Genomic DNA, 20101 nt, shown 5'->3' on the forward strand with positions numbered 1-20101 from the left:
TGTCTCTTCCCGAAAACCCAGCGCCTTCGTTACATGAACACAACACGGATGACATACATTCTAAGAACAATAAAAACTTTGCACACAAAACCCGCCCTCATCAGTGAACAAAAACAAACAAAGGGACCTGCACAAATCGGTGTCGCATTGTACCGTATAAGGTTTCACTGCTCCTGACACAGGAGAATAAGACCCATGGAATTTCAACCTAAAGATTGTTCGTGCATGTATTTGTTATTACTTTAAAGCAATAATCAACATTAAGGTATAAAATACCAAGCCATCGCTCTAAATTTGCTGCAGATAATTTCTTGACTTTACAGCAATTTGGAGTCTTAGACGGTTATCACAACAATATCATCTTCTACAAAAATTGCCACATTCAAAGAAAGTAAAGATAAATTAGGGATAGTAGAACTGAAAATAAATCCTTAAGTTCCCTTTTAACTAAACATTTTTCAAAATGGCAGATAATCCTCAGCAGTCAGGGAATAACAGTGTTTCGGCATTTTTATGGGCATTGGTTCCTGCCCTTATAGTCTTTGCTGTTTACCTTCTTATCTTCGTTATTATGCGTAAGAAGCAAAAGAGAGTTTATGAACCAAGATCACTGGTTTCCACAGTTCCTAATGATCTTCAACCGGAAAACCCACCAAGAGGTGCTTTCTCTTGGATAACTACCTTGATGAAGAAGTCTGAAACTTACTTGATTCAATATGCTGGAGTTGATGGCTATTTTTTCATTAGATTCTTGTTTGAGTTTGCAATTGTTTGTATTTTCGGTATTTTACTCACTTGGCCCATCTTGTTCCCTATTAATGCTACCAATTCTAGAGACCAAAAAGGTTTAGATATGCTTTCCTACTCCAATGTTAAGTCCAAATGGAGATTCTTGGCTCACGTTTTTGTTTCCTGGGTATTCTTTGGATCCGTTCTTTTCTTGATCTACAGAGAATTACGTTACTACACAACTTTCAGACATGTTTTGCAAACGACTCCAATGTACGATTCCTTATTAAGTTCAAGAACTGTTTTGTTAACTGAACTCCCTAAGGATTTGATGGATGAGGATGAATTACGTCAATTGTTCCCTTCTGCATTGAAGGTCTGGTACTACAGAAAATACAAGCCTTTGCAAAAGAAGTCAAAGGAAAGATCTAAATTAGCCAACAAGTACGAGAGTACATTGAATGCAGTAATCAAGAAGGCTATCAAAATCAGAAATAAGGCTATTAAAAAGGGTAAACCAGTCCCAGAACCTGAAAATCATATAGATTCTTACTTGAAGAAAAGACCAACTCATAAGCTCAAGCCAATTATTGGAAAGAAAGTGGATACTTTGGATTATGGTGTTGAACATATTTCTGACTTGAATCAAGAAATTGGTGATATGCAAAAGAACCACACAAAGGAATTTGAAAAGGTTAACGCCGTGTTTTTGGAATTCCCATCTCAATTAGAGCTGCAAAAGGCTTACCAAGCTTGTCCTTACCATCCTTTGTTGAAGAAGGCTCGTCGGTTTATCGGTGTTTCCCCTGATGATGTTATTTGGGATAACCTTGCTTTGTCTAAATACGAACGCTGGGTCAAATGGTTAGGTGCAACTGCTTTCTTGAGTGCAATGATTATTTTCTGGGCCATTCCAGTTGCTTTCGTTGGTTCTTTGTCCAATATTTATAATTTGATCAATAAGGTGAAATTCTTGAGTTTTCTTTTGAATTTACCATCATTTCTTAGAGGTCTTGTTCAAGGTTTGTTGCCTGTTGTATTATTGGCAGTATTGATGATGTTGGTTCCTATTGTGATTCGTCTCATGGGTAAATTACTGGGTTGTATTACAGTTCAACAAGTTGAAGCTTATTGTCAATCATGGTACTATGCCTTCCAGGTTGTTAACGTCTTCCTTGTTGTTACCCTCTCCTCTGCCGCATCTTCATCTGTGACACAAATCATTGAAAATCCTGGTTCAGCATTGTCAATGTTGTCAGAATATATCCCTAAGGCTTCTAACTTTTACATTTCCTATTTATGTTTGCAAGGTTTGTCAGTCTCTTCTGGGTTATTGGCTCAAGTAGTTGCCTTAATTTTGGCTCAATTTTTGGGTAAGATTTTGGATAAGACTCCAAGACAAAAGTGGAACCGTAGTAACATACTTGGTCTGCCAGGTTGGTCCACCACCTATCCAGCATTTCAGTTACTTGCAGTTATTGCTCTTTGTTACTCAATCATTGCACCACTCATTCTCGGTTTCACCGCAATCGCCTTTGTCCTTTTCTATTTGGCATTTATTTATACTTTGGTTTACGTTCTTGTTCCAAACGCGAACGATGCTAAGGGACGTAATTACCCCAGAGCCTTATTACAATTGTTTGTTGGTCTCTACTTGGCTGAACTATGTTTGATTGCCATGTTTGTCTTTGGCAAGAATTGGGTCTCTGTTGGCTTGGAATCCGTAATTGGTCTTGTGACAGTTGCTTGCCATATTTTCTTCAGATACAAATTTGAGCCATTGTGGGAAGTTGTCCCTATCAGTGCTATTAAATATGCTAGAGGTGACGTCCATGCTACCTACCCAGAACACGATCATGGTAGAAAGGAAATTCAAACAGAAGGTAAGAATTACTGGGAAGGTGGAAACCAATTGGTGGACGAAGCCTACTACAAACTGGAAAGTGATGAATCATTACAACATCATGCTGAAGGAAAGTCTGAGTTACACGATGATGATGACCACGTTCCTGTGCCATCATCTCCTTCAGCTCCAGTTTGGCAAGAAGTCAAGGACCCTCATCCTGCTACTGAAAAGGGCGGTCCCGATACGGCTCCTAAGAACCCTGTTAATTGGATTAGTCGCTTCTTCCGTCCTTCATCAGAATCATTTGATTTGCTTCGTAAGATTATGCCTGCTTTCTTTTTGAACTACATTGAGTACAATGAAGACTTTGTTGCCCATGCTTACAATGATCCTGCTGTTAGCGAAGGACCACCAGAGATCTGGGTTGCTGAAGACAATTTGGGTTTAGCTGAGCTGGAAAAGGCTAAGGCAGCTGCAAAGAATGTTAATGTTATTACTGCTAACGCTGTTTTTGAAAAGGATGCTCCAGTTCCTACTGGACCTCCTCCATCTTATGAGGAAGCATTGAAGGTTTGAAAAATAAAGGTAAAATGTTCTTCTTTCCCATCTTAGAATGCCTTCACGGTTATCGTGTTTTATTACTCACTATGTATAATTTTTTCCGTATTTAAACTACTGGATGTATAATATTTTAATTAATTCCCCTTATCTATTAATAATTACTATTAATTATACGTACAGCTTTGAACAGTAAGCTGACTGTGCCATTACGCAAGATTAGGGGGCGTTCATCCTATTGAGGAAATTCCAACAGAATTCCAGCTTTCTTTATTCAATATGATAACACACATATACACCCACTCACAACAATAATAAGGGATGGGAACTTGATCATTCTGCGAAATTAATCATTTCTCAATAGCGGTAGTGACACCCTCTGTAACATCATCGATCTTTTCAGTAAATGATTTCCTACCAAAAAATTGTTCTGAAACGGGAAGAATGACTGTGGCGTATATGGATAAGGCACCACCAGTAGAAGGAATTGCAATATAAATCAAAAACAAAGTCTTGAATAAAAAGTAGAAAGGAATCCAGTATAAGATTACCACGGAAAAGAACTCAATAACGTTCAAAAAGGCAAAAACAACCCAGTAAGTTAATAACAACGTATCATCCTTTGTATCTTTTGTTCTCAACGCTAAAAGTGAAAAATAACCAGGCACTACAAACCCAGCTAGATTAGATAAAAACTCTCCGATTCCTGCAATGTTGGCGAAAACCAACACCAAATACACCAATGAGAATACAATGATGGCATAGGACCGAGGTAATCCGGTGTGGTGTTCGAATAAACCTAAGTAAGAATGACCAGCAAAAGCCTGTTGCAAATCAAGTTAGTTATAAAGTTGTCTTCTCCATGCCAAAAAAGCGATACATTTATACATACCGTATCAATGGTCTTTAAATATCCCTTGACTTGATCCATCGTTCAAAATGAAAATCAATAACAAATCGGAAAGGGAAGGAAGTTGGATAGCAAAAATTTGTCCAGCACTGTTTATCACTCCCTTTCGTTTATGGTAAGCAAACATAACATTAGTCGGGATTCAACTTTGTTATTAAATACAGGAAAATAATAATGGCAGCGCCGCATTTGAAACTGATTGAGTTACTAATAATATTACCCAATTAGGTCTTTCAATAACTCTAAGGAACTTGTATATATATACTTTATGCATTATGAAATCTATGATACATAAGAAATAAGAAAGGATCTTACTTCTGCAGTCTACCTCCTTTACTCTTGGAGCTTCCTTCAAAACCAGCTCTCTTCTTGTGAACAGTCCCTACAAACTTCTTCAATCTAGGTTGGTTCTTACTCTTCTTTCCTTTGTTTTCGCGTCTAGCCTTTAAGTTTTCGTCTCTTCTCTTTTGTCTTGCTGCCTTGGTATCCTTGACCATTTGTTTTCTGTCCTTCCATTCAATTTCACTCTTCAACTTCTGTCTTTCCTTTCTCTTCAAAGCTTTTTTCAACAACTTTTCATCATCCTTAATTTTTGCACCTTCGGCTTGTGCCATAACCCTAGTCCACTTATCTTTTTCTTTTTGTTTGATTTGCTCTTCTGGGGTCATTTGCTCCAACACCCGCTTCTTATTCTCAAGAATTTTCAAATGTGCTTTGACGTCATTGTTGGAAGGTCCCTTCTTGGATTTCTTCTCCATTGTAGATCTCATCTTACCTAAGTCAGATGTCAATCTGGTACCATCATTGAATACAATATTACCATAGAGAACCGATGAGTCACCATCTTGTACAGCAACCTCACTTCCCTGCTCTTCTTCTTCGTCGTCGTCTTCATCATCTTCTCCTTCAGAGTCCGAAAGGTCATCATCACTGGCTTCATTCTCCATTTCTTCCCTCTTCCGTTTTCTCAATTCAGCTTTCTTCTTTCTTTCTTCTAGGATTTGTTCTCTGGATTTGGGAGCTCCAGCAACCTTTGTCCCAGGAGCCTTTCTTCTTTCTTTCATGGTGTTAATCTTGGAAGACAACTTTTCTCTTAATTTAGCTAAATTCTCATCCTTCTTTCTTTGTTCTTCAGGACTCAAAGTCTTCTTACGTTTTTGTTGTTGAGCTACTTGCTTTGAAAACTCAACCCCATCATTAGCATCGATATTATCTTCATCAAATGTTATTTGACTCTTTTTATACATAAGGGGGTCATCAATTTGTTCAGAATCCTCGTTATCGTTTTCATTATCAACTTCGTCTTCATCTTCATCTTCTTCATTAGTGACTTCCATATTGACATCATCATCACTATCCTCTGTGATTGAAGCAGGTAACTTCTTGGGTAAGCTCACTTTAGGTGCATTCTTTGCCTTATTATCCATCACATCTTTAGCGCTTGCATGTGCATTAGTATAGGAGTCCGCTGCTTCTTTAGAATTTGGATCAAGTTTAGCTCTCTTGTTTTGCTTTAATTCTTGTTTGGACTTCTTCTTTTGTTGCCACTGATCTTGAGTAGCATCATCATAGTAATATTTAGCGGGAATCAATGACAAAAGCCCATTAAAGGCACTAGAATGAGTCTTCAACCTTTCCTACGGAGTCCAGTTAGTACTTTTTATTCATCGTATCTAGAACACTTCTCGAGGTTATTCGAAATCATTATGTCCGCAAAAATATAAAACATACTTCTAACGAATTCCCCATTACTTCTATCTAGGTGTTACTATTATTGAATGTACAAGTAGTTCACTGCTTTAGGAGATGACTATGGAGGCCATCACTTACTGAAAATTCCTATCACAAGATGTCCCACATGCAGGACATAAGAACTTATGAAGAAGCCTCTGGATTACTTTGGTAACTAAAGGGCGTAGTATTTAAATACAGCGAACAATGTCTTTACATGGTATTGTTGATAAGTAGATTAATTTCAAATCAACTTTTATACTTGGTATAAGAAAAGTACTTGTATTAATAGCTTTTGTAAATGGGAATTCTCAGGTATGACTTTAGATCTAAAGTTGGTAATTCCTCACAGTAAATTTGAGACCAGACCATACAAATTATATGTAGTCGTTCCAGAATATACGCGCGCAAGTACTTGCTGAGGCTTGTTGTCGAGGAAAAGCGAAGATAAGCTGGTATCACGAAAGCGCATGTTTGTCACATAGAGATACTACATACATCCACTAACGAGATGGACGCAGTTGCTGAGTACTTGTTTCTCTCCTTACCTCAATCGGCAGATGCCAAGGAGTGGTTAGAGCAACAATTGAATAGTGGGAAGTCTCCAATTTATCAGTTGAAGTTCCCTGACTTCCAAATAGGTACTTTAGATTCTCTCATCCAAGAGAGTGAGGAATTAAGTAAAATAGACCTGCTGCTTGTCCTGGCAATCAGTAAGGTTGTCGACATATTGAGCAACGTCTTGGAAACTCCAACAGGCTCATTCTCCAATAAAGTTGTTAACTCCAAACTGGTATTGGATTACGTTGAGAAATTTCAATGGAACACTTCCAAATACAGATTAGACAATCCCGTTACACAATTGGTGAAGGTAATTGCCGATGAAGCATTAGTGTTAGATTCTGATGTTAGAGCCAGCTATCAGAGTTACCAAACAGCGAAGCTGAACTTTTTGGCTGCAGACAGGAAGAAGAACGGTGATTTGTCTATCAAATCTTTACATGAAATAGTTAGACCCGAACAATTTGTTTTAAATTCGGATCATTTGATAACTGTTTTGATAGCTGTTCCAAAAAGTCTTGTTGATGACTTCAAAAAGACTTACGAAACTTTAACTCAATTTGTGGTTCCCAGATCAGCTGAGCTCATTTCCTCTGATTCCGAGTATAGCTTGTTTGGTATCACTTTATTCAAAAAATACCAACAGGAGTTCTACAGTGCTGCTAGAGAGAAGAAATGGCATCCTCGTACCGATTTCACCTATCTGGAAGAAGTATTGGACAACTTACGCAAGGAATTCGATATGACAAGAGCTGCCGAAACAAAGACCAAGAATGATTTGATTAGATTGGCTCGTACTGCCTATTCAGATATTTTCTCATGTTGGGTTCACATAAAGACTTTGAGAGTATATGTGGAATCTGTGTTGAGATATGGTTTACCACCTAAATTTGATTTCTTTTTGATTAAGTTTACTGCAAATTCTTTGAAGGACGTATCGAAGGTTAAGAAGGAATTGATAGCCAAGTTTGGATATTTGGGAGGCAACCAACATTCTCAGAATCAAAATTTGCACGAATATGCATCTTTGGTTGACACAGAGTATGATCCGTTTGTCATCTACGAATTGCCAATAGTCTAGGTTTATTACTGTTGAACTGTTTGTTTACCTCTGATTCAATTCCCCTTGAACTACTTCTTATATAAATCATATTGAGCTTTCATTTATATTTAATAAATCAACATTTTGTAACTCATGGATTTGTAATAAACTATCTGTTTACTACAATATAAAACAAAATTTAAAAAAAGAGAGCTCGCACTCAGGTTCGAACTAAGGACCAACAGATTTGCAATCTGCTGCGCTACCACTGCGCCATACGAGCCTTCCTTGGGTATAATTCAAACTTACTGAGCCAGATATTAGGGAAATTGTAATGATACACCCACGACTAAAGTGGTTCTCCCACGAACATAGTATCTTTCAAGAAACCACAGAAAGGGCTTTGACCACTTATAAAATAGGTAATAGAGTAGTGATATAAAGTGTACCTTAGAATCGTGAGTCTGGATGCAGGCTATAATTTATACAAATTACCACTTTCCTCATCCTTAAGAGTTAGCATCTTTTTTTAGTGCCCCTTGCAAGGGGTATTCCTTTTACGGACCCTCTTCTCTTGTGCCGCATAATAGGGAAAACCAACTAACCTTTCTTATTGCCTGTCTAGCTTTTGGGGACCGGACAGTTGGTAAAATATTCACTCTTGGATAAAGACTTGAGAAGCAGTCAAGTTTTAAAGCTCTGGCCTTTGAAACATATGTGCTTCATCTTAATATAATTTCATCAATTTCACGTGATCATTATCAGTAACCTTATCATCCTTACTAGAGTGCCTTCTTATTCAACGCAGGTGTACGTAAGAGGTTTCAGAATTATTTTATACTGAGGTTAAGTGAGCGATGATTGCAAACAAATATTAGAGAAGAGGAAGAATGATGTCGATTAAAAGTATAAATGCAAGAGTTAGAGGTAAAATTCGGCAAAAGGACCACAACAGCCCAAAGTTAAAGCTGAAATACTCAACAATAGTAACTCAATTAAAGAAAGTAAAAACAGTAACGGCACCCTCAAGTAGTGGAAGTGGAAGTGGAAGTGGAAGTGTAACTCAAGTCTCAAACGCAATACAATAATATAATTAAATATCAGGTGCAAACGTTAAATAATGAGCTGTCAATGTTCAGTAATCCATATCAATCACTCTCTGAAGATGTTTATTAACAAGAGTCTTTGGAGAATATTTGAACCCTGAACTGTCATTATCAAACCCTGAACTTTGATTTCCATCAGCCCAGGAGTTACCATTGGCTCCATTGGCTCTAGAATTCATTTGCTTAATAGTTTCGTTGGTATATCCATTCTCGTTCATCATAATGGCAATCGAAAGCTCCCAATCGAGAACAGATAGTGCTCTATCAATAATAAATTCAGCAATGCCCTCAAGTTTGTATGGTATCCAACCATGTAGTGCTTCCAATGCTAAACAATCGTCTTGAATCCTTAAAAAAAGAGACCTGTCAAACTCAGGTATATCTCTTACCTGTTTTTCAATCCAAAACTTGAGCGTATCAGCATTTCGAATACGACTTCTGGTTTCTTTAGCTGTGAGAAGATTCCGATGCAATGCCCTGATTAAATCCTCTGTTTGCGTAAAGTTAGTCAAATAGCTAAGGCGGTTGCTTATATTTTGAAGTTCATTCAACTCTGACTGTGTCAAAGAATGGTTGATCCAAGGATTTTCAGAAGAACTATCTGTGGCAGTTTCAGATAGATTAACATTTTTCAAATCCTCATTAGGGGTCAATGGAGTATCAGAAATCAATTGAGGCTTGAAGACATCTGACTGAGTTGAGATACCCGAATTATTTGCTCCTTCAAGTTCTGAACTAGCCTCATTACATCGTCCACCAACAACCACGGTCGCGCGCAGAACGCAATTGACAGCAGATGATGCCTTTGAGTCATCCAGGAAATTACCCATGGGTTGATGGCTATGGGGGAAAGCCATCTCGTCATGAGGAACTTCCCTGCAGAACTCAACGAAGGAGGAAGATGAAGAAAAAGAAGGACACATAAATCTCGGTACCACAACAACAGTATTTGTTACTACTTCAAAACCATTAGAAGACTTTTCAACACCATCAGCCTTCTCGGCTTTGTATCTCTCTTCAGGATAGATCAAACAGTTTTGCACAACACGATACTCAAGTAAGCTGGTGGAAAGTCTTGTTAAAAAGACTCCAGTAGGTTCGGAAACACCAGGCATAGTGAAATCAAACGAATAGTCGGAAAAATTAACAAAATCAGTGAAATTGTCTAAAGAGTTAGTACTTGATGTGTCACAGTTAATAGATGTGACACCGATGAGTGAAGAACACTCTTTAGAGTCCAAAGACTCGGAATCATAGAATGAACAATCACATTCTAAGATATCGGCAGCATTGCCGATTTCAAATAGACAGTCTGATTCTTCAAGACATGGGATTGCTGAGAAAACAGGAGTAATTGTTTCTTGCTTGATAAAGTGGATGGTGGCAGTAGACCCGGATGAAGCGGATTTCTTGAGCAGACAGTTGAAATCAACTGCCACTTCCAACTCACCAACACTAACATGAGACGCAGCAAAACTAGTGGATGGAGTCATGTTTGCTTTGGAATGATAGTCAAATAAGGTGGGTACTTCTGAAAAGGGTAAGGTGGTAGAGCCTGGACAAACACCAATGGATGCCAAAGCTGCAGCGATAGTTGGATACACAGCTTCGCTTTCAGCAGGAAAAGAAGCTGGATGTTGTACTTTCTTAGAAGAAAGTAAGCGGGTAAGATTTCTTACCTTGTTGAGAGCGGCTCTCAACTTTCTTGGCTTCTTCATCAGTAGCTCGGAAGCTTCATGATGGCGCCAGACACGGGAGGTCAATGATTTGAACTTAAGGTTCAACTTTGTTAAACTCATGATAACAAACTTTGAACTCCAAAACTGTAGTGAAGGAAAAGAAGATGAAGGGTGTAATTTTATTTGTATAGAAAATCTTGAGATTTATATATGAAACCATTTTTTGCACCCAAAAATCCCGATTGCGGGAGCAAATTATGGACACAATCAACTTTTATATATATAGTCGCTAGGCCGAAATTCAAAATTAACAAGCTTTTAGAGTTAAATATACTTTAAATTGAGGTATTTAGACCAGCATATGAGCTACTAGGTGATTTAGGATCATGGGTTTGTATATCTTTTGGCTCTTGCAGCAAGATCTACAAGGGTTCTTATTGTGTACAAAGAGTGTACATAATTTACGAGACCTGTGGGAGCGCGGTCCCAGATATAGTAAAGTCTCCGATAACGTTAGGGCGGAAAACAGTGTCCGAAGTCGCCCACGTATTCGGGATAACTTTCCATATATGTTTTAGGGCTAGCTGGGAAGAGAAATGAGATCAGTGGTGATAATAAGGCCGAAAGCTAATATATTAGGTTAAAGTGTGAACATTCTTCTATCTATAATTTGTGGATCTCCGCTCTTGTCTGATCTGAAACGTGCATTTAAATCTCTACTTGAGTATGGTATAGAAAGTTTGGCATCTTTAATGAATGATGTACTACTTCAACCGAGCTTTAGGTTGGTCGGTCTTAGTTACCAAAATAATGTGGTTTCCGTTTACCGCTGGCTTGATGGTTGCGAAAAAAAGAAAACCAAAGTGTATTTATACTAGCGCTTATTGGTGTCACTGCCAAATAAGATAAACCCCCTACAACTCTGTGGCGGGTTGAAGTGCTGTGTTAAAGGTGGAATATAATTTAACATGTTTCGTACAATACTTCCCAAAATGCTAGGCATGTCCACTACAAAATTACATGAAGGAGGCGAGTATGAACAAACTAAAGGTACTGAGAAGAGATGCAATGAGAGAACAACAAGTAATCCAAAACACCATTCATCTCTGGAGTTTACTCCACGGGTTGGTGCAAGAGAGTCTATATTTCATACTATTGACAGGTTGCATGATACTTCAGAGTCCAGTATTGACCCTTTCCAGAGTCCACTACTTAAAAGAAGTAAAAGTCTAAGCCTAATTTCCAGACGACCTTCCTTCCTGCGGTTGGGTCAACGATTGAAAAAGTCGAAGTCCGTTCATTTTGATAATGAAATGGAAAATAAATTACCATTTACCGACAATTCCAATAAATTAGATATCTATCTGGATGTCAGCACGTCGTCTGAAACTCTTAAAGAAGTTTCCTGTGCTTTTGATAGCGTATCAAAGCCAGAAGTAGCCAAAGCGAGGGATACATCGTTGTCCATTCAAACTTTTAATAAGAGGCTCGGCTCTCTTAAATTAATACCTAAGGACCATCATCTTTCTGCTGATACGTACCGAACTTGTCCAGAAGATTCTGGGGCTCTGGTAAGTGTATTTGAAGAAATTGTCCCATTGGCAAATAGCACGCAGAAGACTAGCTCAGAGTTAATGGAGCATGTCAGTGCAGAGAACAACCAGCAGCTGATTGAAGTAAAAGAAAAGAAACTAGATACAACCAATACAGAGAATATACAACTCAAAAACAAAATAAAGCAGTATGAATTAGCCCTGGCAGAATCCGAAAGACGTGTCAATGATATAATTGCTCAGGTGGAGACAAGAACATTCGAAGCCCTACAATTGAAGGAGCAAAATTCAAACTTGTCTAATGAGTTAACAGATGCACAGAATAAACTAACAGAAATAACATCTATACTCCAGTTAGACCCTGATTATTCAAGTTCTGACCCAGCAAAAAGTGCTAGGAAATTGGTTCAACAAAAGGAAGATTTGCAACGTCAACTATTGGAGTTTAATGAAACTTTCAATACAGAAATGGTAAAGCTCAAGAACGACCTTTATACTCTGGAAAACGAGCTTCACCAATTCAAAAAAAACTTGAAACAAATACTTTTGAAACATGAAGGAAGCAAAGATTATTTTGAAGAAGACATCGAGGCTGCGATTGAAAGGTTCATTATCGATGCAACGAAATGGAGAGATTCTGCGGGTCAGAATAATAATGATCCTAGCGGAATTGATAAAACTTGGAGAAATCAATATGTCTCAGCTGCCAAAAAAATCAAGAATTATGAGGATGAAATCAAAGATCTCAAGTTTGAATTGAATTTGCAAGCCGACCGAACAACTATTTTAACCGAAAAAGTAGAGCAGAGTTGCAAGGCAGATAATTGCTTACGTGAAAGGATCATTGAGCTCGAAAAGCAAAACCTACGTCTTAAATCATCACAAGCAGATAATCTTGTAAATCTGAAGGTTTTCGAAGAGTTTGAAACTGAAAATAAGCAAGCTAGTTCCAGAATAGAGAGCTTTATTCAAGACATTATTCTGAAACAAAGAGCCTGTCATTCTGCAACTGAAACCCAGTTGGAACTTATGGCAAGTCGCACCCAAGAGTATTATGCAAAATTAGATCTGATTGAGCAAAGAAATAAGGCAGTTATGGATGAAAACAATACTCTTAAAGATTTATCAAGAACTTATTTGGGAGAAATTTCACACTTAAAAGCAAAGGCACAAGAGAAGTCTAGCAGAATTAAAACGCTAATCAAGACAAATAAAACTTTGGTTCAAGCTCATTCTACGCTTATATCAAGATGTCTTGATACTCTTCGTCCTGTGCTAACTCCAGATGCTCTTCTTCAACTTAATATTGATCACGAGGCATTATTAAGCAAAGATAGATTTTCTGAAAAAGACCTTGTATTGTTTGTAAGGGTGATTCATCTTTTAACTAAAGGTATTTCAGAAATGGTTGAACAGAATGTTTTAGCTTTGAAGGCATCAAATATGGAATAAAAGCAGGGAATACTGATCCAGAGCCTTTAATGCTAGTGTACAAATATGTAAGAAATTATTGATGGATTAATGATTGCTCTAATTCTTTTTAAAAGAAGTTTCAACATATTCTCCCTCTTGTAAAAGAATAGTTAATACTGAAGGGAAAACTTCTGTCTGAAATGGTTCGAATGGAAAGTCCTCACCATCAATTGAAAGGTAGTGCTTTGTTTTGTCACTTTTGGGAATTCGTGGTACAAGACGATAAGCTTTCACCTTTGCGTGAAGTACCTCATCATGATCAACATGTGTACCGGTATCAAGCAGGGTAAGAATTTTAGCCAAACTCATAACGGACGAGTTTGTAGTAGTTATTACAAGATCCATGGCTCCGTCATTTGGTAATGCAGCGGGGAAAAACTGTGTATCTGCTGAGACGTATGGCATTTTACCAATATAGAAGATATTCAATTTGGAGGTCAACGCATCGTCAATCTTTACCCAATTGGTAGGGGGAGGAGATTCTAAATCGTCAAACTTGGGGGATAAGGATTCTCTTGTAACTGTAGGTAGTATGGACAGATTCGACCCACTAAGATGGTTCTGAAAATGCTCTTTCATCCCATGGGGTTCAACAAAATAATCGACATACACATCGCATGGATAAACTCTTCTTGAAAGGACATACTGGGTCACACCTAATTCGAATCTAACGGCACCCAAGAATCTAAGATGTTCTGTACCAATGTCTGAGTCAGATATGGCACCATAGCACTGACTTAAAAACGATAGACTTGTTCTCTTCTCAGAGCCTGATCCTTGAGTAAAGCCCATTAAATCAAGCTTTGCCTTTGTCCCCTTTAACATTCTCCAAGTGGATACAACTGGATTAATACTCCCATGTGTACTCAATGTTAAAGCATTACCGGAACCACATGGTAGTTGTGTGATAATTAGCTTGTTAAAGGCAGAGACACCCTTATCCTCACGTTGATAAAAGCCGTTTATAACTTCGTGAGGAATCCCATCCCCTGAACAACACAAAATTATATCATACTTTTCAATATCCAATTCCCGAGCAATATCAACTGCATGTCTATAATATTTTGTTTCCACATATTCTACGTTAACTTTGGCAGCATTAAGTACTGGGAGAATAGACTTTTGGTATATGCTGGCGGCTTTACCTCTACCACCTTTAGGGTTAATAAGAACCAATGCCGACATTTTCATGAGCCCATTTGGATATGACTTTTCCATTATCCATTTCGCTGGCTCATTCCCCTCAGGAATATTACTGATCTCGGTTACTAAAGTGAGTATCTGTTCCTTTGAGTTTATATAAGTGATCAGCACTGTATCCGTGTCTCGACTTAAACCGTCTTTACGTTCACACCAAAGAATGTTATAATATTTGATAAACACCGTAGTAGTAGCAGCATTGGTAGAACTTAGGGAGGAAGTACCCCAGTCTTGAGGAGGTTTAGGTGTACAGAACGCGAAGATACTACTGTAGGAAGCTTCCAACTGCTGTTGCTGTTGTTGCTTATTCAATGGAACACATATTCCAGCATCATCACATGTAGCTACACCTGAAAGTGTAGCTGTCTCTTCTCCTGATAATCGCATTTGAGAGTGATGGCAAAAGGTGTGATAAGTAGCATTTGAATTTAAACCATCTAAAGAACCGAAACAATCCTAGAGACTTCGTATCGGATTAAGTAATTATGTGTCTTGGCTTATGTAAGTCTCCGACTTACTTCTGAGTTTCCTTTTGCCAAGGTGAACACAAGACACCTCTTCTGTCGGGTGTATTACTTTTTCTAATTGGTCATTATAATGAAGAATGATTTAATTATCCTCTAAAGGATAGGCAAAACTCTCTTATTCGCTTGTCCAATGATCCGGCTATGCAATAATTACATGAAGCGTAAACCAAAGAAAATACGCCATATCAATTTACTTTTTTCCTTGAAACATACCATATGTTCGTAGGAAAACCACTTTTAGTTTATTTAGGTATTGTATCTGTTGGTTAACAAAGAACTAAATTAGTTCAGAAATGGTTTCGTGGTCTAGTTGGTTATGGCATCTGCTTAACACGCAGAACGTCCCCAGTTCGATCCTGGGCGAAATCAATTCGATTTTCTGGCGCAAATGGTTTAGTGGTAAAATCCAACGTTGCCATCGTTGGGCCCCCGGTTCGATTCCGGGTTTGCGCATTTTTTTGTTTTAGCTAAACAATGATTTCATGGTTATACAGTGGGTCCAGTTGATCTACAAAAACATACTATCAATTCTATGATTACTTGAAGTACATAAATCGCTTTTGAGTATTAGCACGAAAAGACTCTAATTATTCGAAAAGCAAGAATGACATAATAATTCATTTCAGTATTATTGAGTCTTCTGCTAAATGTTTCAGCTAGTCTATAACATAAGTGAGATGTCAAGATGCAAATGCTCTTGTCCCTGTACTCTTTCTATTATTCCTTCGAGGTTTCAAAAAATATCATGTAATCCTCATGGTAGTCAAAAGCCTCTACGAATATCGTTCAACGCGTTGCACCATTCTCTAATTGCTTTATCTGGACTGATAGTATCCTCGTTTTGATCTGGATCTTCTTCTTCATCATCATCCATTGTGAGAGCAGATCCCAAAATGCCTGCATTGGTATTCTTTAAAGCTCTAGATGAGTTTTGACCTTCTATATTATTATTATTATTATTATTATTATTATTATTATCGTCCTTTCTATTATTGGCGGAATCAACAGCCAATTCATACAACACTTGGTCTTTTTGACTTAAACCATTTCTTCGTTTGGTAGGTATACCAGTAACTATTACACGCAACCATTCTTCAAGTTGCTCAGAAATACCACTATCGCTAAACGTGTAAACAATACATGATAATGTCGAAGTGACCATTTCTGTACTTTTAGGATTCATAGACTTAACGAAATCAGAAAACTCAAACCACTTCAAGCCATCCAAAATCTTAGTATTAGTAAGAACGCTTGATGCGTCAACTGTAACTATATTGTTTGAGGTGACCCCTGTGAAAATAACCTTACTCACATAATCTACCATAATATCAAATATAACCCCTTCACTTACTAAATGAGTGATTCGCTTATCTAAATCATTCAATTCAATTTCAAGAAGTCTAGTTAAAGTATCAAAGCTTATTGACTTGAAGGAGCTAAGAATACGAACTAAGATCTTTGATTTTAAGTTATCAAGAATTAAGGCAGTAGATTTCAAAAAGATATCGTCACTAGCTAACGGATCAGAACTAAGCTTAAAATCATTAATGACTTCCTGCAATCTCCTCAAATTTAAACATTCATACGCATCATAAAGTGCAACCAAGTTTTCATAATCCGATAACTGAGTATATGCTTGGGTCTCTTGTGATTCAAAGGGATTGGCTTCGTGGTCTGTCACGATGCTGCATAGAATAACATACTTTAGTATTTGGTTCTTCAGTTGTGAACCAACTTCATCGTAACATTTGAAAGCTTCATAAAAGTCCAATCTGGCCTTTTCAAAGTTATCCCGATAAAATTTGAGTCTTCCACCACATTCCTTTATAATTCCTAAAATACGTGGATGGGTCAAGACTGTTGAGACACGAAGACTTTCACGATGAAGCTGTCGTAAGCGATTGATGTTAAGCGGTCTCTGTTGAGATAAATACTCAATTTCATAAGCACAGACTTCTGGTAGATATGTAAGTTTTAAACCTTTGAACTCTGAATCAAAATTATTGAGTTTTTCCTTTATGATCTTTATTAAAGAAGGCACATTCTCGTATTGGTGATTATCGAGATAGAGACTGAGCTTACTTATCATAATCTTTAACCACAACCTATTATTATTTGAAGACGCCTCAAAGCTCTTGAGGAGTGTGTTGTAAAACTCGTGGACAAATTCACTACTACGGCAAACAGAATAATTGTTCACCATTCTTGTCAAAGACTCATCAGCATAATTATGCTTGATATGTGGAGTAACCAATATTAGCTGTCGTAAATAACGTAAACATTCATCATAATTACTTAACTTGAAGTTTATTTTTATGATTTGCTTTAGTGCCTTGAACATCCACTCATACTCCGTTGGATATTCCTTCACAATTATCCCGAACTCGCGGAGTGCGTCTACGTCTGAGTCATCCTTCAACGCCTTCGCGTTATAGTATCTATTCTCCTGTAATTAATTGACATTGTTAGTATGTTGTTGAGTTTGAATTAAATTGCCACCTGTTTTCCTAATACGTACAACACTGTGATCTGTTCCTTGTTCTTGCAGATGGTGAGAATGCGCGTCGACGTCGTCATCATCATCCTCGAATTCAAACTCATATGACTCCTCGGACATAAAGTCATCTTCATCATTGGACATCGTTAATCATGCAGTCTGCTGGTTATGTACAATAGTAATATTAAACGAACTCGTTATGTTCTCAATTGGCCCTGCGTTGACTCAACTCCCTGGAAGGTCATTTTTCCTTCATTAAATACGGTTGATGCACTACTAAGAAGATTAGTTCACTTCAAGTCTTCTCTCTTCTCAAGAAACTGGTATGAAATAGGGGATTTATTATTAGCTTGATATTATCTATCTGAATTAGGAGTTAAATTGATGAAAAGGTTTTATGATCACGAGGTCATTTTGGTGTACTTCAATCAAATCATGAAAATAATTAAATGACAGGAGTCGCTATCACGGTAGCTTTTATAATGACACTTGCCTTTCTGCGGATCGTATGGTTGTACAAAACTAAAGCATCGATGGCACGGAACTTTCAAATCCCATTTGAGCAAAGCATACCTAGTGGTGTTACTGTAATGCACTCTAGTTTGATACATTGGCAAAATTATACCTTACGCTTCGTATAATACTTTCTTTTTTCCTTCAATTCCTTTCCATTGCGCTAACGTTAACCACCTTTTATGTGTTAAATCTTGGTCCCGTAAATTTGTTCGCTAAAAATTTACGAAGGAGTTCACTTGCTTTTGTGAAATACCAAAATTAGCTTCAGGAACCTCTTCAACCTATGTCGTTTTCGCCATCGGCAACGGTATATAAATTAGCAATTAGTCTTGAAAAGAATATATAGAAGTTGTTACAGTTGATTAATGACATATTACCACCTGGTTAGAGGTGTTAATTCTAATCTATTGAATCTTTACTCACATTCATATGATGCTAACCATTAAGTTTCAAACCAAATTAGGTGCAATTAAAGTGAAGGCATATTGGGATGATTACATGGAAGAACCATTGCGGAAGATACTTCTGAAGCTCCCATGTAAAGATCCCCGATCTGTATATATTAGCAAAGATAGAGTGTCTAGAGGAGCATCGGCTTATCAAATGTTTCACATGTCGGTTAAAGAGCTATGTATTAGAGACGGTGATACAATATACGTGCTGTATTAGCATATAAGATAAAGGCGGTTAAATTATTAACAATAAAAACAAAAAAACAAAAACATATTTATTCATTATTTATTTCCTTGCATTTATTCCTTTCAACCAATCCAGAAGTCGCTCATTCATGGCTCATAATAAACAGAACTGCTGTAAATTGGCGAAATGTACTTATTTTTGAAGAGATTTTTTACTCCAACTCTTATTTTGATAGAGTTTATATTCTCAATCCTATGATTCCTTACGACGAAGTATTTGATATATAACGTGAGAAATTCAACAACGACTTAATTAGTGCGCTCATGATGTAACTTCTATTATTGTAATAATCCAGTTAGGCGGGTCGTTTTTCATGATTCTTTGTTCCCCTGCTCATACACTCCGTAGTGGATGTCAACCTCAGCCTACTTAGCCTATTCTTTTGCAGCAATTTTGTGGAGCTTTTTGTTGCACTAAAAGCTCCGTAAATAAAAGTCGTTCACGCGTAAGAAATACGACAGCCAATAGTTAAAAATAGCTTTTACGTACACCATCAAATACTACAAAATCTCGCATTTGATGAGGTTTACACAAGGATAACATATGTAACAGCAGATGCCATTTCTTATCCTTTTCACAGCAACCATACATGATCTTGTCACAGCTTTTACCTCTGTAACAATTTATTTATAGCTTCATGATTGATCTCCGCATTTCTGCAACACTCAGGCATTTCCAATGTTGAATGGTATGGCTTTTGTTCACTTTTCAATAGCAAAGATCCCTTTCTTTTGTATTGTTTTGATGTTTATGGACTATGCTATCTGCAACACTAAATATTCACATTTATTGTTTGGTGTGCGGGGCTCTTGTATCCTAAATTATTTATTTAATTGAGCACGGACAGATCTAATTTTCACAATTAAGTATTATTACCATGTATCTATTGTTGAAGAATCTGCATTTAAAAAAAAATTATATCGTTAAAGTTATACACCTTCTAAAATTTAGATTTCAATCTTCTTAACTATGAAGCATCATAACTCTTGTTAGAACAAATAACAAAAGGTAGGAAATTTCAATGGCTTTAAATTGAAAAGTAGTGAGACTTGACATTGTTCGTAATTAACCGCTAAAGCAATCATGAATATTTTATGAAAGATCTGATATATTTTAAAGGAAACTGCCAAAAATTATGGAACTACCATAAAGCCCAGAAAATACTACTTGAATGAGATTCACCTCTTAAAATGTATATGTCACAACACATAGCACCGCCTTGTACTACGGGTTAAGTATTAAAGGGCTTAGGCAAAATAATTACGTTTACATCAATTTTATTCATAGGCACAGGGAGGTTAGACTAAAGCATGAATAGGAGGGTTGGCCGAGTGGTCTAAGGCGGCAGACTTAAGTTCTGTTGGACGGTGTCCGCGCGAGTTCGAACCTCGCACCCTTCATTATTTTTTGAAAGGTCCTTAGTGGTTTTTTTTGGATACCATCCAATCGTCTGCAGTATAAATTCTCATGTATA

General features: G+C 37.3%; 8 protein-coding genes and 2 non-coding genes across 10 annotated transcripts; 4 read left to right on the forward strand and 6 right to left on the reverse strand.

The window, feature by feature from the left end:
- Window positions 1-463: 463 nt before the first annotated feature.
- PHM7 (Phm7p) lies at window positions 464-3151 on the forward strand (the record flags this gene model as incomplete). Its single annotated transcript, XM_043191877.1, has 1 exon — window positions 464-3151. The coding sequence occupies one exon, from the start codon at window positions 464-466 to the stop codon at window positions 3149-3151; it is 2688 nt and encodes an 895-aa protein (XP_043048509.1).
- A 332-nt stretch (window positions 3152-3483) lies between these two features.
- Window positions 3484-4064, reverse strand: YOP1 (uncharacterized protein; the record flags this gene model as incomplete). The annotated part of the gene is made up of 2 exons (XM_043191878.1): window positions 3484-3957; window positions 4026-4064. 2 exons carry the CDS (start codon window positions 4062-4064, stop codon window positions 3484-3486), a joined length of 513 nt encoding a protein of 170 aa, XP_043048510.1.
- A 245-nt stretch (window positions 4065-4309) lies between these two features.
- KQ657_001067 (ribosome biosynthesis protein) lies at window positions 4310-5792 on the reverse strand (the record flags this gene model as incomplete). Its single annotated transcript, XM_043191879.1, has 3 exons — window positions 4310-4325; window positions 4359-5680; window positions 5775-5792. The coding sequence occupies 3 exons, from the start codon at window positions 5790-5792 to the stop codon at window positions 4310-4312; spliced, it is 1356 nt and encodes a 451-aa protein (XP_043048511.1).
- A 493-nt stretch (window positions 5793-6285) lies between these two features.
- On the forward strand, window positions 6286-7416 carry VMA5 (H(+)-transporting V1 sector ATPase subunit C; the record flags this gene model as incomplete). Its single annotated transcript, XM_043191880.1, has 1 exon — window positions 6286-7416. One exon carries the CDS (start codon window positions 6286-6288, stop codon window positions 7414-7416), a length of 1131 nt encoding a protein of 376 aa, XP_043048512.1.
- A 172-nt stretch (window positions 7417-7588) lies between these two features.
- KQ657_001069 lies at window positions 7589-7660 on the reverse strand. The gene has a single exon. It is a non-coding gene; the product is annotated as a tRNA-Cys (tRNA).
- An 852-nt stretch (window positions 7661-8512) lies between these two features.
- KQ657_001070 (uncharacterized protein) lies at window positions 8513-10282 on the reverse strand (the record flags this gene model as incomplete). The annotated part of the gene is made up of 1 exon (XM_043191881.1): window positions 8513-10282. The coding sequence occupies one exon, from the start codon at window positions 10280-10282 to the stop codon at window positions 8513-8515; it is 1770 nt and encodes a 589-aa protein (XP_043048513.1).
- An 872-nt stretch (window positions 10283-11154) lies between these two features.
- Window positions 11155-13167, forward strand: KQ657_001071 (uncharacterized protein; the record flags this gene model as incomplete). The annotated part of the gene is made up of 1 exon (XM_043191882.1): window positions 11155-13167. One exon carries the CDS (start codon window positions 11155-11157, stop codon window positions 13165-13167), a length of 2013 nt encoding a protein of 670 aa, XP_043048514.1.
- A 78-nt stretch (window positions 13168-13245) lies between these two features.
- On the reverse strand, window positions 13246-15334 carry LCB4 (sphinganine kinase; the record flags this gene model as incomplete). Its single annotated transcript, XM_043191883.1, has 3 exons — window positions 13246-14844; window positions 15110-15116; window positions 15327-15334. The coding sequence occupies 3 exons, from the start codon at window positions 15332-15334 to the stop codon at window positions 13246-13248; spliced, it is 1614 nt and encodes a 537-aa protein (XP_043048515.1).
- A 344-nt stretch (window positions 15335-15678) lies between these two features.
- Window positions 15679-17004, reverse strand: KQ657_001073 (uncharacterized protein; the record flags this gene model as incomplete). Its single annotated transcript, XM_043191884.1, has 1 exon — window positions 15679-17004. One exon carries the CDS (start codon window positions 17002-17004, stop codon window positions 15679-15681), a length of 1326 nt encoding a protein of 441 aa, XP_043048516.1.
- Window positions 17005-19944: 2940 nt separating this feature from the next.
- On the forward strand, window positions 19945-20027 carry KQ657_001074. Its single transcript has one exon. It is a non-coding gene; the product is annotated as a tRNA-Leu (tRNA).
- Window positions 20028-20101: the final 74 nt, after the last annotated feature.

Source organism: Scheffersomyces spartinae, assembly GCF_019049425.1.
Source record: "Scheffersomyces spartinae strain ARV_011 chromosome Unknown scaffold_14, whole genome shotgun sequence".
Classification (NCBI taxonomy): domain Eukaryota; kingdom Fungi; phylum Ascomycota; class Pichiomycetes; order Serinales; family Debaryomycetaceae; genus Lizanozyma; species Lizanozyma spartinae.